Below are 18,373 nucleotides of genomic sequence, written 5' to 3' on the forward strand. Positions count from 1 at the left end.
ATGAATACTATACAGACTCCCAAAAGCAGACCAGAGGACCGCAAGAATCAAGGCAAAGATTTGAAATGCGAAGAAGCAAAAAACACCCAACCAGAAAAGCAAAATGAAAAAAGAATCCGAAAATACGAAGATAGTGTAAGGAGCCTCTGGGACAGCTTCAAGCGTACCAACATCAGAATTATAGGGGTGCCAGAAGATGAGAGAGAGCAAGATATTGAAAACCTATTTGAAGAAATAATGACAGAAAACTTCCCCCACCTGGTGAAAGAAATAGACTTACAGGTCCAGGAAGCGCAGAGAACCCCAAACAAAAGGAATCCAAGAAGGACCACACCAAGACACATCATAATTAAAATGCCAAGAGCAAAAGACAAAGAGAGCATCTTAAAAGCAGCAAGGGAAAGAAACTCAGTTACCTACAGGGAATACCCATACAACTGTCAGCAGATTTCTCAACAGAAACTTTGAAGGCCAGAAGGGAATGGCAAGAAATAGTCAAAGTGATGAATACCAAGAACCTACAACCAAGATTACTTTATCCAGCAAAGCTATCATTCAGAAGTGAAGGTCAGATAAAGAGCTTCACAGATAAGGAAAAGCTAAAGGAGTTCATCACCACCAAACCAGGATTATATGAAATGCTGAAAGGTATCCTTTAAGAAGAGGAAGAAGAAGAAAAAGGTAAAGATACAAATTATGAACAACAAACATGCATCTATCAACAAGTGAATCTAAGAATCAAGTGAATAAATAATCTGGTGATCATAATAGAATCAGGGACATAGAAAGGGAATGGACTAACTATTCTTGGGGGGGCGGGAGGAGGGGAAGGGGTGTGGGAGATGCGGGAAGAGACTGGACAAAAATCATGCACCTATGGATGAGGACAGTGGGTGGGAAGTGAGGGCGGAGGGTGGGGCGGGAACTGGGAGGAGGGGAGTTATGTGGGAAAAAAGGGGAAAAAATGTAATAATCTAAACAATAAAGATTTAATTAAAAAAAATTTGCCATCAACATTTTTAAAAAATCTTTATTGTTAAAAGTATTACATATGTCCCCTTTTTCTCCCCATTGACCTCTTCCAGTTCTCCCCTGCACCCAGCCTGACACCTTCACCAACCTATTGTCTGAGTCCATGGGTTATGCATATATGCGTACAAGTTCTCTGGTTGATCTCTTCAGATCCACCCACCCTCCCCCGCCTTCCTTCTGAGGTTCAACAGTCTGTTCCATGCTTCTATGTCTCTGATTTATTTTGTTCATTAGATTACACATATGAGTAACATCATGTGATACTGATCTTTCTCTGACTGGCTTATTTGGCCAAGCATAATACTCTCCAAGTCCATCCATGCTGTTGAAATGTAAGAGTTCATTTTTTTTTTTTTACTGCTGCATAGTATTCCATTGTGTACATGTACCAAAATGTTTTATCCACTCATCTCCTAATAAGCACTTGGTCTGTTTCCAAATCTTGCCTATTATAAATTGTGCTGCTATGAACATAGGAGTACATGTATTCTTTCTGACTGGTCTTGTGGGATTCTTAGAAGTGGGATCACTGGGTCAAATGGAAGTTCCATTTTTAACTTTTTGAAGAAACGCCATATTGTCTTCCACAATGGCGGCACTAGTCTGCATTCCCACCAGCATTGTACTAGGGTTCCATTTTCTCCACATCCTCACCAACACTTGTCCATGGTTGATTTGCTGATGATAGCCATTCTAACAGGTGAGGTGTGAGGTGATACTTCATTGACATTTTTATTTCCATCTCTTGGAGGATTAGTGAATTTGACCATATTTTCATATGTCTCTTGGCCTTCTGTTGTCCACTTTGGAGAAGTATCTATTTAGTATTTTTGAAACAAGTTAGAGCTATATTTATAATAAACAAGAGGCCCAGTGCACAACATTCATACACTGAGGAGGGGTGGTGGTCCCTCAGCCCAGCCTGCACCCTTTACAGTCTGGGAGCCCTTGGGGGATGTCCAACTGATGGCTTACTAGTAGGCCCACTCCCCAGCTGTCAGTTGGACATGCCTAGCACTGCAGTGGAGATGGGAGAAGCTCCTGCCACCGCCACTGTGCTTGCCAGCCATTAGCCTGGCTTCTGGCTGAGCAGTGCTCCCCCTGTGGGAGCTCACTGATCACCAGTGGGGCAGCTCCTGTGTTGCGCGTCTGTTCCCTGGTGATCAGTGTGCATCATAGCGACTGGTTGTTCCACCATTCAGTAGATTTTATATTATCCTTTTATTATATAGGATTGCCAAATGTGATTTTATTTTGCTCATTAGAATCCACATATGGGTAAGGTCATGTGATACTGACTGGCTTATTTCACTTCAATTTCATTCTGTGAAACAAATATTTCTAATTCGTATATTGATAAACTTCAAAGCAAAAACACATATTTTCCTTTAGACTTATAGAAGTTTATTAGGCAGTGCCAATATGCAAAATCCTAAAGATTATATTTGCAATGACAAAAAATAATCTACTACAATAAAGCCAGTACTTTTTATCTAAAAGATTATTTAAGAACATAATCTACTTATATAAAAACCCTGGGTGTGACATCATGGCCAGAACCACGACCAACTGGAAGGAAGTCAGTCCTGCAGGCGTCGTCTTGGAAACGGCTGTGCCCTCCCCCAGCTGTTTCCTGGAGGGCGAGGTTTCAGGCAGGAACCCGCCCTCAGAGCGAAGCGTGGAAGTGAAATGATTTGTAATGGATCTATTATTGAGGCTACCTTTGGAAATACTATATCTATAGATAATATTAAAAATATATCTAAATGTGCAATTCTTTGTCCAAAAAATGAGCATGTTCAAAAATTAAATGAAGAAAATTTGGATATACTCAATGGAGATTTTCACACATATTTGAGTGATGATTCCATTGATTCCACAGATAATGCTGAAAAGGAAAATTTTCCCATCGAATTTCTAAATAGTATTACTCCTTCGGGAATGCCGTGTCATAAATTAAAGTTGAAAGTGGGTGCAATCATCATGCTTTTGAGAAATCTCAATAGTAAATGGGGTCTTTGTAATGGTATCATATTTATTATCAAAAGATTACGACCTAACATTATCAAAGCTGAAGTATTAACAGGATCTGCAGAGGGAGAGGTTGTTCTGATTCCAAGAATTGATTTGTTCCCATGTAACACTGGCCTCCCATTTAAATTGATTTGATGACGGTTTCCGTGATGCCAGCATTTGTAATGACTATTAATAAATCACAAGGACAAACTCTAGACAGAGTAGACATATTCCTACCTGAACCCGTTTTCACACATGGTCAGTTATATGTTGCTTTCTCTCGAGTTTGAAGAGCATGTGACGTTATAGTTAAAGTTCTAAATTCTTCATCACAAGGGAAATTAGTCAAGCACTCTGAAAGTGTGTTTTCATTCTTAATGTGGTGTACAGGGAGATATTATAATAAGTTTTATCACTTTATCAGTCATTTTTTGCATCACTGTTGTTTTTATATCAAGTTTTTGTTTTCATATCATGTTTTTGTCATTTTTATATCATGCCTCTGTTGTTATATCCTTTTGTTACTGTTTATTTATTAATAAATTTATATATTATTTTCATATACATTTCACTAATTTCCTTTCATCTCTCACACTTCTATTATAGAGAAAGGGCAAACAGCAATATTAAAATATCTCTGCTAATTAATTCCCTTTTTTAAAAATATATTTTATTGATTTTTTTTACAGAGAGGAAGGGAGAGTGATAGAGAGAAACATGGATAAGAGAGAAGCATCAATCAGCTGCCTCCTGCACACTCCCCACTAGGGATGTGCTCTCAACCAAGGTACATGCCCTTGACCAGAACCGAACCTGGGACCCTTGAGTCTGAAGGCCGATGCTCTATCCACTGAACCAAACCGGTTAGGGCAATTAATTCCCTTTTAATGTGCATGAATTTTGTGCACCAGGCTACTAGTATATAATAAATATCATGAGGAATTACTCTTTTTTATTTAATTATAACTTTAATTGTCCACATTCAAGACTGCCCATTAAGCTTTGCTGTCGAGTGGAAAACTTCCTTTTACCAGAAAAAAACGGGTTTTCCGGACATGATCAGGGATTTTTTTTTTTAATATATTTTATTGATTTTTTACAGAGAGGAAGGGAGAGAGATAGAGAGAGTTAGAAACATTGATGAGAGAGAAACATCGATCAGCTGCCTCCTGGCACATCTCCCACTGGGGATGTGCCCGCAACCCAGGTACATGCCCTCGACCGGAATCAAACCTGGGACCTTTTAGTCCACAGGCCAACGCTCTATCCACTGAGCCAAACCTGTTTCGGCAAAGGGATTTTTCTTATCATCTAAATGTACCCCCACATCGTCAGGTGTCAAAAGCTACCCAGGCTGAGAAGTGCATATTGATTCGCTATTTCTTGGTAACAGAAACCTGGTTGTCGAGCACATTTTTTCCAGAGTAACAAAAGTAAATGTCCTCTCTCCACCTAATCCCTACCGAAGCCAATTACAATTCAGTAAAATTACACATAATCTACCAATGCCTTGGAATAGAAACATATCCTTGCCTTGCTAAGCTGCAACTCCAAGGCTTTCTCTCACAGAAAAAGCTATTTACCTGATGGTCAAATGTGTTGGCAAGCTCACATTCCTATGTTGCAGAAATATAGAATATTTCATGAAAATTACAGGAGTAATGGATATTTCCATGCTAGCATAAGAAACCCTTTGTTTCAATGCAAAAACTCCAAACACTTTTTAAAGTGTCATATTCTGAAATACTAAATATTCTATGCATATAAACTTCAATTTTACAACTTCGACACATCCTGTACCTCCAAATATTCCTTGTGGTTTTCAGATTTTAAAGTTACAATATTTTTCACTCTTCAATTGTGGCTACAGAAAGCGGTTTACTGATTTATCATTTCCCCAAAAACAAAAGAAATATTTTCTTTTCTTATGAGACTGAAGTGAAATTAATAACTATGGCTTAGGTAAATATTTTTTTAATTACATGAAGCTTGTGAAAATCATCAGTAATCATATTGTTGATTCATGTAACAGACCCATTCTCCTCTCTGAGGAGCATGACCTTGGAAGCAATGCCAAGACTAAAGTTTAAAGGAAAATAACCATAAATGTCCTGTAAATAGGGTAGTGCTCAATGAATTTTTCTGGTCTTGAAATCATACTTTAAATAATACATGAGGCCCTGGCCTAGTACCTCTGTTGGTGGGAGGGTCGCCTGTATGCCAAAAAGGCTGTGGATTCCCAGTCAGAGCAAGTGTGGAAGGCAAGTGATTAGTGTTTTTCTCACATTGATCTTTCTCTTTCTCTTCCTCTCTCTCTCTCTCTCTCTCTCTCTCTCTCTCTCTCTCTCTCTCTCTCCCCCCCCCCTCTCTTTCTCAAAACATATCCTTGAGTGAGGATTAAAAGTAATAAATGAGAGAGTTTGAGAATGGTGGCTGCTGCACAGACATTCTAGGACCAAACTGGAATTACAACTAAAATACAGAAAATTTTCCAGAATAATCAATGAAAGACTCAATAGAGGGAACCCTGATAACTGAGGATCAAAACTGGAGAACACATAGAGACTAGTAGGAGGGGCGGAGGTGAAAAGGGCTGGTGGGCTACCACAGACAGCAACTGAAGTTACAGAGATATCTCAGCTGTGGAGGGTTGTCACTGGAAAGACTGGGGTCTAATCACCAAGCTAGGCCCCCCAGCAGAAAGCATCAGAACTGACAATGGTACCCACATAAAATCTGGCTGTGAAAAGCAGCAGGATTGTTCTCTGCCAGGAAAAGAAGCTGGAAATTCAACACCCTCTTAGAGGGCCAACATGTAAAATTCCCTGTGGAGCCACCTACTCTGTGATTCAACAGAGGGAGGGCAGAGTGGACAGGAGATGTGTAAATAGAAGTCAGGATAGGGGTTCTAGAGTTAGAGCTCAGAAAGCAGACACCCCAGTATCCTGTGCTGGGTCATTCCCTTACACAGTGGAGGTCATCTGTCTCAGGCACACATTTACTAACTACACAGGCAAACTTGCCGGGGGGGGGGGGGGGGGGCAGTTGATCCACCCTATTGGAAAACACCTTTTCCCACAGTCCAGAGTTGCTCAGGCCCATTAAGAGATTGAGACTAACAATTAGCCTCCAGGCAGAAGTAACTGCCCCACCCTGTTGAAAATAACTTTTGTGGCACCTGCAAATGATTGTCTGAGTGCAATTCATGAAAAAATACTACCAGTCTGTAGACAGAGGCAATATTTGGAGGCTTTGAATCTTTTCCTGATTGAATTCGTTAGAATCAGTGTTTGACATTATCCTATACTAGAGGTTGAGAGGCATAGCACATCTACCTAATACACAGTCACAAACCAAAACAGGAAGCCAAAATGAGGAGACAAAGAAAAAAAACCCAAATGAAAGAACAAGGGAATTCTCCAGAAGAAGAGATAAATGAAATGGAGAGAAATAATTTATCTGATACAGAGTTCAAAATAATGATGGTAGCCCTAACTGGTTTGGCTCAGTGGATAGAGCGTCGGCCTACGGACTGAAGGGTCCGGGTTCGTTTCCGGTCAAGGGCATGTACCTTGGTTGTGGGCACATCCCCAGTAGGGGGTGTGCAGGAGGCAGCTGATCGATGTTTCTCTCTCATCGATATTTCTAACTCTCTATCCCTCTCCCTTCTTCTCTGTAAAAAATCAATAAAATATATATTTTTTAAAAACAACAAAAACAAAATAATGATGGTAAACATGCTCAACAGCATGAGAAAAGATATAGTAACTATGGAAACAGAAATAAAATGATATAGCACAAATAAAAAAAACATTGGAAGGAATACACAGCAGATTAGGGGAAACTGAAGATCAAATCAGTGAAAAAGAAGACAGGGTTGAAAAAAATTACTCAATCAGAGAACCACAAATAAAACACAAATAAAAAAAACCAAGAGGACAGCTTAAGGGAGCTGTGGGACAATGTGAAACATAACAATATTCAAATAGCAGGTGTTTCAGAAGAGGCAGAAAGGGAGAATTGGATAGAGAATGAGTTTGAAGAAATAATGGAAAAAAACTTCCCTAACCTGCTAAAGGAAAAAGACACTCAAGTCCAGGAGGCACAGAGAACCTGAAGGAAAAACAACCCAAATAAGTCCATACCCAGACACAACATGATTAAAATGTCAAAGATTAAAGACAAAGAGAGAATCTTAAAGGCAGCAAAAGAAAATCAAACTGTTATCTACAAAGGAGCTCCCATAAGGCTGTTAACTGATTTCTCATTAGAAACCCTACAGGCCAGAAGGGAATGGCATGAAGTACTCAGGGTAATGAAAAGCAAGGATCTGAGACCAAGACTAATGTATCCAGCAAGGTTATCATTCAAAATAGATGGTCAAATAAAGAGTTTCCCAGACAAAAAAAAAAAAAAAAAAAAAGGCTAAAGGAGTACATCACCAACAAGCCAGCATTACAAGAAATGATAAAGGAACTGCTGTAATGAGAAGAAGAAACAGAGAGAGAATCCTAGGCATACAGAATTAAAATGGCAATAAGTAAGTACCTATCAATAATAAACTTAAATTTAAATAGATTAAATGATCCAACCAAAAAGCATAGGGTAGCTACATGGATACAAAAATATGACCCAACTATATGCGGTCTATAAGAGATCGACCTCTGAACAAAAGACATACACAGGATAAGAGTGAAGGAATGGAAAATAATTATCCCTGCAAGCGGAAAAGAAAATAAGCTTGAGTAGCAATACTCATATCCAACAAAACAGACTTCAAAATGAAGGCCATCACAAGAGACAACAAAGATCATTACATAATACTAAAGGGATTGATCCAAAAAGAGGATAAAACTCTTATATTCAACTGATATAGGCGCACATAAATATATATAAAAAAAACACATCTAGAGGACTTTAAGGATGAGATTTACAACAATACAGTCATAGTAGGGGACTTTAACTCCCCACTGACTAAACTGGATAGATCTTCCAGACAAAAACTTCACAAGCAAACAGTGATTCTAAAGAACACACTGGGTCAGATGGATTTAATTGACATTTATAGAAAATTTCACCCCAAAGCTTCAGAATATACATTCTTCTAAAGTGCACATGGATCATTCACAAAGATAGAGCACATGTTAGGACACAATGAAATTAGAAATCAACTACAGTAAAAACACCCCAAAACATATAAACACATGGAGACTAAATAGCATGTTATTAAACAATGAATGGGTTACCAACCAGATAAAAAAAAAAAATTTTTTAAAACTTCCTGGAAAAAAAAGAAAATGAACACACAACAACCCCACATCTCTGGGACACAGAAAAAGCAGTCCTGAGAGGGAAGTTCATAGCACTACAGGCCTACCTCAAAAACAAGAAAAATCCACAATAAACTATTTAAACTACAACTTATAGAATCAGAATGAGAACAAGAAAATCCCAGAGTAAGTAGAAGAAAGTAATAAAGATTAGAGCAGAAATAAATGACATAGACTAAAAAAAAGAAAAAAAAAATCAATGAAACCAAGAGCTGGTTGGTTAAAAGGATAAAGAAAATTAATGAACCATTAGCCAGAATCATCAAGAAACAGAGAGAGAGGACCCAAGTAAATAAAATCAGAAATGAAAGCAGAGAAGTAACCATTGACACTGCAGAAATACAAAAGATTGAAAGGAAATACTATGAACAACTATATATCAACAATCTGGACAATGTGGATGAAATGGACCAATTCCTAGAAAAATACAATCTCCCAAAACTGAATCAAAAAAAATCAGAAAACCTGAATATGCCAATAACAACTGCTGAAATAGGATCAGTACTTAAAAAACTGACAGCAAATGAAAGCCCAGGTCTGGATGGCTTCACAGGAGAGTTTTACCAAATATTCAAACTATAATCATCAAACTACTCCAAAATATACAAGAGGAAGGAACACTTCCAAGCTCTTTTTATGAGGCCATCATTATCCTCAATCCAAAACCAAATACACTACAAAGAAAGAGAATTACAGTCCAATATCCTTGATGAACATAGATGCTGAAATCCTCAAAAAAATATTACCAAATGGGATCCAGCAATATATTCAAAAGATCATACACCATGACCAAGTGTTATTTATTCCAGAAATGCAAGGTTGGTAGAATATTCACAAATCAATGAACATGATATATCACATAAACAAACTGAAAGACAAAAATCACAATGTCTTATCAATATCTATTCATTGTTCAATAGCATGCTATTTAAATCCCATGTGTTTGAATTTTTGGTATTTTTACTAAATCAATTAGTAATTGATTTCTATTTTCATTCCACTGTGATCTGAGAAGATGCTTGATATGATTTCAATCTTCTTTAACTTTTGTTCTCAAGCGGGGTTTTTTTAGACAGTATATAATTGGGTCATGTTATTGTATCAATTAAACTACCCTAGGCCTTTTGAGTGGAGCATTTAATGCATTAACATTTAAGGTTATTATTGATAGGTACCTATTTATTCCCATTTTATGCCTATGTTTCACTCTCTATTTCTTCTTCTCATTACAGCAGTCACTTGAGCATTTCTTATAGTATTGATCTGGTGGTGATAAAATCCTTTAGCCCTTTTCTGTCTGAAAAGCTCTTTATTTCCCCATCTATACTGAATGATAGCCTTGCTGGATATAGTAATCTTTTTTTTCAGATCCTTGCTTTTCATTGCCTTGAGTACTTCATGCCATACCCTTCTGGCTTATACAGCTTCTAATGAGAAATTAGCTGACAGCCTTATGTGAACTCCTATGTAGGTAACAAATTGCTTTTCTCTTATTGCCTTTGAGATTCTCTCTGTCTTTAATCTTTGGCATTAATTATGATGTGTCTGTGTGTGGGCCTGTTTAGGATCTTCTTACTTGGGACTCTATGTGCCTTAGGAACTTGAGACATTTTCCTTCACCAGGACAGGTAAGTTTTCTGCCATTATTTCTTCAAACAGGTTCTCTATCCCTTGCAAACATTCTTTTCCTTCTGGCACACCTGCTATTTGAATATTGTTACATTTACGTTGTCCCACAGCTCCTTAAGCTATCCTCACGTTTTTTAATTGTTTTTTCTTTTCTTTTTGGCTCTCTGATTGATTTCTTTGTACCCTGTCTTCTAATTCACTAATTCAATCCTTGGCTTCCCCTAATCTGCTTTGTATCCCTTCCATTTTGTTCTTTATTTGTGCTATGTCATTCTTAATAGTTACTATATCTTATTTCATGCTGTTGAGCATGTTTACCATGATTATTCTGAACTCTATATCTGATAAATTTCTTATCCCCATTTCATTTAGGCGGTCTTCTGGAGAATTCTCCTGTTTTCATTTAAGGGTTGTTTTCTTCTTTTCTTTTTTTTTTTTTTAATATATTTTATTGATTTTTTACAGAGAGGAAGGGAGAGAGATAGAGAGTTAGAAACATCGATCAGCTGCCTCCTGCACATCTCCCACTGGGGATGTGCCCGCAACCCAGGTACATGCCCTTGACCGGAAACGAACCTGGGACCTTTCAGTCCGCAGGCCGACGCTCTATCCACTGAGCCAAACCGGTTTCGGCAAGGGTTGTTTTCTTATCTACTCATTTCAGCTGTCTGTCTGGCTTTGTGACTGTGTATTAGGTAGATGTGCTACACTTCCCAATCTCTAGTGCAGGACAGTGTCAAACGCTGTTTCTGACTAATTATATAAGGTAAAGACTCAAAGCCTCCAGAGATCCACCTCTGCCTGCAAACAGACTGCATCCAGTATTGAGTAGCATAAGGCAATCTTACACAGGTAGGGCGAGAGGTGTTCCAGCAGGGTGTGGCCAATTGCATCCGCCTGGATACTAATTGTTGTTTTTCTTTTTTTATTGCTTAAAGTATTACAAAGGGTATTAGATATGTCTTCTTTTTTCCCCTGCCTTTGACAATCCCCTGGCCTCCCCTACCCCCCAGTGTCTTATGTCCATTGGTTATGCTTATATGCATGCATATAAGTCCTTCAGTTGATCTCTTACCGCCCCCCCTTCTGCCCCCCTACCCTCTCCGGCCTTCCTGCTGTAGTTTGACAGTCTGTTTGAGGCAGCTCTGCCTCTGTATCTATTTTTGTTCATAAGTTTATAATGGTCTTTATTATCCATGAATGAGTGAGATTATGTGGTATTTTTCCTTCATGGATACTAATTGTTATTCTCAGTTTCTTAATGGGCCTCTGAAACACCACAGGGTGTGTCAAGGGGTTTCCCAATAAGGTAGGGCAACTGTCTTCTCCCAGAGTCAAAAATCGCCTGGATAGCCAAGGTCTGCCTGAGAAAGATGTCTTCGGCAGCATGAGGGAAAAACTCAGCACAGGAAACCGAGGTATCTGCACTCCAAGCTCTAACCCCAGAGTCCCAATCTTGGCTTCTGCTCACAGCTACTGTCCACTCTGCTCTCCCTCTGCCGAAGCCCAACATTAGTAGCTGCACACAAAATTTGTGGGTTGGCCCTTTAGGAGTCTGCCTGCATTTCAAGTCATCTCTCCCTGGCAAATAGCAATCCTGCTGGTTTTCACAGCCCACCTTTCTCAGGTCTGGTGCTCTCTCCTAGGGGTACCAGCTTGGAGTTTAGATGCCAGAGTTCTCAGTATCAACCCCCCACAGTTGAAAATACACTGAGTGGCCAGATTATGACCACCCCATCAGTACTTCGTTGGGCCACCTTTTGCCTTCAATACTGTGGCGATTCTTCTTGGCATTGACTCCACAAGATGTTGAAAGGTGATGTGAGGAATCTGACACCATGCCTGATGAATAGCACTCTCCAGTTCTGTGAGATTTGATGGTTGTGGAACCAGCTGCCTGATGGCTCTTTTAACTTCATCCCACAAATGCTCAAACTGGATTGAGATCTGGTGATTGTAGGGGCCACCTAAGCAAGGTAAAGTCTCCCTCATGTTCTTGAAACCACTCCTGCACAATAGGAGCACTTGTGGCATGGCTCATTGTCTTGCTGGAAGAAGCCATCTCCATTGGGATACGCCATCAACATGATAGGATGAAGTTGATCAGCAATGACACTTAGGTATGTTATGCTATTCAGATGTTGTTTCACACGAATTAAAGGGCCCAAATCATGCCAGGAAAACATGCACCAAACCATAACACTGCCCCCAACAGCTTGAAGGGTTGTACTCATGCATGTGGGGTGCATGCTTTCATGCTGTTTCTGCCAAATTCTCACTCTGCCATCTGCATGATGCAACTGGAAACGTGATTGATTTGACCACATGACTTTTTTCCAATGCTCAACTGTCCAATCCTTGTGTTCCTGTGCGAATTGGAGACGTTTTATCTTGGTAACTGCAGACAGCAAAGGTGCTCGAACAGGCCTTCGGCTTCCATATCCCATAGGATGCAGTGTACGGCTAATTTGCCTACAAAGCTCAGGTGGTCATAATAATCTGGCCACTCAGTGTATATCTCCAGAACTTCAGCTGTTGTCTGTGGGAACCCGGCAAGCCCTTTCATTGCTCTACACTTACTACCAGTCTCTACATAGTCTCCACTTTCCATCCTTGGCTATTAGAGTTCTCTCCAGCCAGTCTTTAGTTGATTATTCAGTATTGTATTTTTTGCACTTCAGTTTTAATTCCAGTTTGGTCTTGGAAGCATGTCTGTGTAGCATCCACTTACTCTGCTACCATTTTTAATTTCTCTTAAAACAAGTTCTTAGTATTAAGTCCTGTTATGTTTAAAATGGCTACTGTGCTTCCCTTTGCTACAACTGAAGCTGATCCACACACCCAAGATATTTAATGAGTTATAAAGAAAACAATGATTATTTTCAATGATTTCTGACGCACTATACTTCACCTACCTTAAAACCTATCTAGCCCTAGCTGATTTGTCTCAGTGGACAGAGCATTGGCCTGTGGACTGAAGGGTCCCTGGTTTGATTCCTGTCAAGGGCATATGCCCAGGTTGCATGCTCAATCCCCAATAGGGTGAGAGCAGGAGGCAGCCAATCAATGATTATCTCTCATCATTGATGTTTCTACCTCTCTCTCCCCCTCCCTTCCTCTCTGAAATCAATAAAATAATAATAATTTGTTTAAAGTAATGAAATTTTTTTCCCATCACCATTTATTCCCTCTAGGCCAGGGGTGGGCAAACTTTTTGACTCGAGGGCCACAATGGGTTTTTAAACTGGACCGGAGGGCCGGAACAAAAGCATGGATGGAGTGTTTGTGTGAACTAATATAAATTCAAAGTAAACATCATTACATAAAAGGGTACGATCTTTTTTTTCAATAGTTTTATTCATTTCAAACAGCCGGATCCGGCCCACGGGCCGTAGTTTGCCCACGGCTGCTCTAGGCCCTCTTCCACCTCCTCAACCACCACACTGTTGTCTGTGTCCATGAGTGCTTTCTCTTTTTTTTTCTTTTTTCCCCTCCCCACCCCCACACCTCAATCACTTCACCTCTTCAACTCACTGCCTAACTTTTTTATACATTTATGAATATCCACGGAAATTAGATCTATTCTGAACACAAGTTAAATGTCATGAGGTCTATTCATAAACTGGATTCTATATCTTTGGATAGTCTACTGCATGATAAAGCATTCTAAAACTTCAAGCTAATCTCAATAAAAAAAATACTCCTAATTCCTCATCAAATGTATAATTAACTGTTCCAGAAGAATGGGCCTTACAGTTAAATACTTAATCCAAAAAAATCAGAGACTTCAGTACACTGTTTTTTCCTGGTAGTTGCTTTGCAGTTTACAGTAATGTATTACAGAATTGTTTTCTTATTTGAACTAGTACAAAGAAGTTTGTAGAAATGCAAAACCAAATTAAAAGAAATATGTAAAATGGGTGTTTTCACATAGATGCAACAAACAAATAAAGCAAACCTCAAGCCACACTCATTTTTATATTAAGATGTGATTAGTATAGTTCCACATTTCTCAATATATACTATATATATATATACATACATATATGTGCACACACATGATACATAATATGCTACCATTGAAAAAGGTTGATTAATTCACTCAACAGATGTTAACTGAACATTATTCTATAGGTTCAATAGGGAAAATGACTAACATAGGTTAAAGCTCACTAAGTAAAGGGTCATAACTGTAACGAAATAAGATGATAGGGCTCTGTAGAAATATATGACAAAGAGCATTAATAAAAAAATTAGAAAAAATAAACTAAACAGACTAAAAAAATTAGTTCAGGACTAAAATAAATTAGATCAAAAAAGAAATTTTAATTTTGTAGACAAGCAGTGGTCGCCAACCCTTGGTCTGCAGACCACTAGTGGTCTGTGAGGTCCGAAAGGTTGACAAACGCTGGTTTAAGGAAACCTTTGGAGCAGTGGTTGCCAACTGGTGGTCCGCAGACCACTGGTGGTCCATGAGGTCCAAAAAGGTTAGCGACCATTGGACTAAAGAAACTTCCATTTTGGAGAGAAATAAAGTTATCAATTGAGTAGTTAGAATAAATGACCATAGAGTCCATTTTCATCCTTCAAAACCCATAATGCTATAATTTCTTTAATGTATCATGTGTGCCAACATGAGTATCTGTGTATACATGTGTAAAACATACCTGTAAAAACATGAAAAAAACCTAATAAGGGCATTGCCCTTGAAGAAAAAGAGGGGTAAGACAGGAAACAAGGTAGGAACTTTACTTATACACACTTCATACTAAATATCAAAAAGTTTTCATTTTTAATCACATGAACATATTATCTATTCAAACATGGAGAAATAAATGTAGATCATATATAGCACAAGTGTTATCAGAAAATGCAAGGGCAATATAAAATAGAAAGCTATCTGAACTTTGAGGTAAAATTCATTAAGCACATACACTGACTATCATGAAGAAACTAAGAAGACAAAATAGAAGTGGTTACCTTCCTGTCACGGGTTTTAGGGCTACCAGCAGTGTTTTGCTTAAGGAAGCCAGCAGTTGTTGACCAGCGTGTGGGGTTTTTTCGTGAAGGCTCTTCAGAGGAAAAATTACTATCACTGACAGAAGCTGAGAGGCCAGTTAAAGCTGGGTCACTGCTTCGTCGGACATGAAGAGGCATATCTACAAATATAAAAAAGCATATTTTTAAAAAGGGTAACTCATGACAGAAAACTACATGTTAGGATAAAAGTACTTAAATCCAAAATATTAAAGAGCAAAATAACTATTTAAGATGGATCAGTATTCTAGACAGAAATTCCATTAGTTCCCTTAAAACAATTTATTGAAAAAGAAATGTGGTATGAGGGAAGACCTGTTCTGAAGTAAAATTGTCTGGGCTTGAATTTGTGTTTCACCACTTGTGTAGTTCTGGGCAAGTTGTTTATATAGGCTCTGTATCTAGTGCATTCATAGGCAAAATACCAAAACAGTATTTCTTTCTGTGAGGACTAAATGATATAAAATGCTTAAAACACTGCCAGATACACAGCGTATACTCGGCATAGAGTAATAATGACCATTACTGTCATTATTATACTAATATTTCTAAATAAAATATATATTCTAAAAATAAAGTATAAATAATAAATCTAAGCCATGAAACAAATTTCATGCAAATCTAAATATCTACTGGATTAAAAATACAAAATCTAAACAGTGTTTTTCTAGACTATTAAAGAATTCTGTTCAATAAATATTTATTTTGGTCAATAAATTATTGTCAGAAAATTAATCATATTTCATGTCCTTAAGATGAAAAAATATTAAAAATAATATGCTAATAAGGTGGTAGTATCTGGCATATACACATAAAAAATGACATAAAAGACAGTATGTTAATAACTGTATTTGTATAAGAGCAGAGTTTGCAAATGCTGTAACAAAATCAATTAAGACACCCAAGTTAACGTTTCTTATCAGTAGCATTAAGAACATTTTAGCAGATATAATCACTGTTACATAGAGAAGAAACAAAGAGAAAAATGAAAACACGTGAGTCTATAATATTGAGAATCAGAACCAAAAGTCCTACTCATCAACTGAGCAAAATCACTTAAAAACAAGGCAAAAAAATTAGCTTGATATATGCTAAGTCTGTTTATAAAAACCGGGATGCAGGTTAAATATTTATAAAAAGTCTCTAAGAAAACACCTTTAACAGTTTTGTAAACTCATCATTTACACTATATAAGAAACATTTTTAGAACACTAATCCTTGAGGATGCTAAATTAAAGACATCTAATTACAGGCACTACAGGTTATATTGCACTGCTATGAATATAGGGGTGCATATATTCTTTCTGATGGGTGTTTCTGAATTCATGGGATATATTCCTAGAAGTGGAATCACTGGGTCAAATGGTAGTTCCAGTTTTAGTTTTTTGAGGAAACTCCAAAATGTTTTCCTCGTGGGTGCACCACTCTGCATTCCCAAATGCAGTGTATGAGAGTTCCCTTTTCTCCACATCCTCACCAGGATTGGCATTTGTTGATTTGTTGATGAAGCCATTCTGACAGGTGTGAGGTAATACCTCATTGGTCTTTTGATTTACATCTCTCAGATGATTAGTGGCTTTAAGCATTGTTTCATATGCCTTTTGGCCTTCTGTATGTCCATTGTGGAGAAGTGTCGATTTCGGTCTTTTGCTTGTTTTTTAATTGGTTTGTCTTCCTTTTGTTAAGTTGTATGAGCTCCCTGTAAAATTTGTATATCAGATGTATCATTGGCAAATATGCTCTCCCATGCTGTGGGCTCTCTTGTTATTTTACTGATGGTTTATTTTGCTCTGCAGAAGCTTTTTATTTTGATGTAGTCCCACTTGTTGATTTTCTCCTTAGTTTCCATTGTCGTAAGAGATGTATTTATAAAGAAACTGCTACAAGAGATGCCTAAGATTTTGCTACCAATGGATTATTCTAGGATCTTTATGGTTTCACTTCTTACATTAAAGTCCTTCATCCATTTTTAGTTTGTGTATGGTGTAAGTTCGTGATCTAACTTCATTTTTTGCACATATCTGTTCAATTTTCCCAGCACCATTTATTAAAGAGACTATCTTGACCCCATTGTATGCTCTGGGCTCCTTTGTCAAATATTAATTGGGCAAAATGTCTTGGGTCGGTTTCTGGGTTCTATGTTCTGTTCCATTGGTCTATATGTCTGTTTGTGTGCCAGTACCAGGTTATTTTGAGTATAGTGGCATTGTAATCTAACTTAATATTTGACATTATTATCCCTCCAAATTTTTTCTTCTTCCTCAAGATTTATGTGGCTATTCAGGGTCTTTTTCAATTCCATATATATTTTTGGAATATTTGTTCTAGGTTTATGAAATAATCCACTCGTATTTTGATAGGGATTCCATTGAATCTATAGATTGCTTTTGGTAGTATGGCCATTTTTTGATGCTGATTCTACCAATCTATGAACACGGTACAGTCCTCCACTTACGTATGTCTTCCTCTCTTCCTCTATCTCTTTTAACAATGTCCTGTAGTTTTCCATGTGCACGTCTTTTACCTGCTTGGTTAAGTTTATTCCTATGTATATAAATTTTTTTGTTTCAATGGTAAATGGGGTGGTTTGGTTTCCTTTTCTGAGTGTTCATTATTGGTGTATAAAAATGCCACAGATTTCTGGATGTTAATTTTATAACCTGCTATATTGCTGAATTCATTTATTAAATTTAGTAGTATTTTATGGAGTCTTTAGGGTTTATATGTACAGAATCATGTCAAATGCAAATAGTGAATTTTACTTCCTCCTTTACAATTTGGATACCTCTTATTTCTTCTTCTTGTCTGATACTACAGCTAACACTTCTGGTACTATGTTGAACAGGAGTGGTGAAAGGGAGCATCCCTGTCTTGTTCCAGTTCTTATAGGAAATGGTTTAACTTTCGTCCATTGAGTATGATGTTAGCTGTAGGTCATTCACATAATGCTTTTATTATGTTGAGAAATGATCCCTCCATTCCCACTTTGTTGAGAGTTTTCAGCAAAAAAAGGGTGTTGGGTGTTGTTGAATGTTTTTTCTGTTATCTATTGATATGATCATGTGGTTTATATTTTTAAGTTTATGTGATGTATCACATTTATTGATTTATGAACATTGTGCCAGCCTTGAATCCCTGGAATAACTCTCACTTGGTTGTAGTGTATGACCTTTCTAATGTATTGTTGGTTCCAATTTGCTTGAATTATGTTGAGGATTTTTGCAACTCTGTGCATCAAGGATATTGACCTGTACTTCTCTTTCTTTGCAGTGTGTTTATCTGGTTTTGGGATTAGGGTAATGCTGGCCTCTTAGAAAGAGCTTGGAAGT

General features: G+C 37.8%; 1 protein-coding gene across 7 annotated transcripts in view; it reads right to left on the reverse strand.

The window, feature by feature from the left end:
* PARD3 (par-3 family cell polarity regulator) overlaps positions 1 to 18,373 on the reverse strand; it is an 823,338-nt gene that overhangs the window by 458,007 nt on the left and 346,958 nt on the right. For all 7 annotated transcript variants that reach the window (XM_081109711.1, XM_081109709.1, XM_081109710.1 and 4 more), the window contains exon 4: positions 14,988 to 15,166. In XM_081109711.1, coding sequence (XP_080965837.1) covers positions 14,988 to 15,166 — 179 coding nt within the window. The remainder of the gene's footprint in view (positions 1 to 14,987; positions 15,167 to 18,373) is intronic.

Source organism: Myotis nattereri, assembly GCF_964212035.1.
Source record: "Myotis nattereri genome assembly, chromosome: 1".
Taxonomy (NCBI): domain Eukaryota; kingdom Metazoa; phylum Chordata; class Mammalia; order Chiroptera; family Vespertilionidae; genus Myotis; species Myotis nattereri.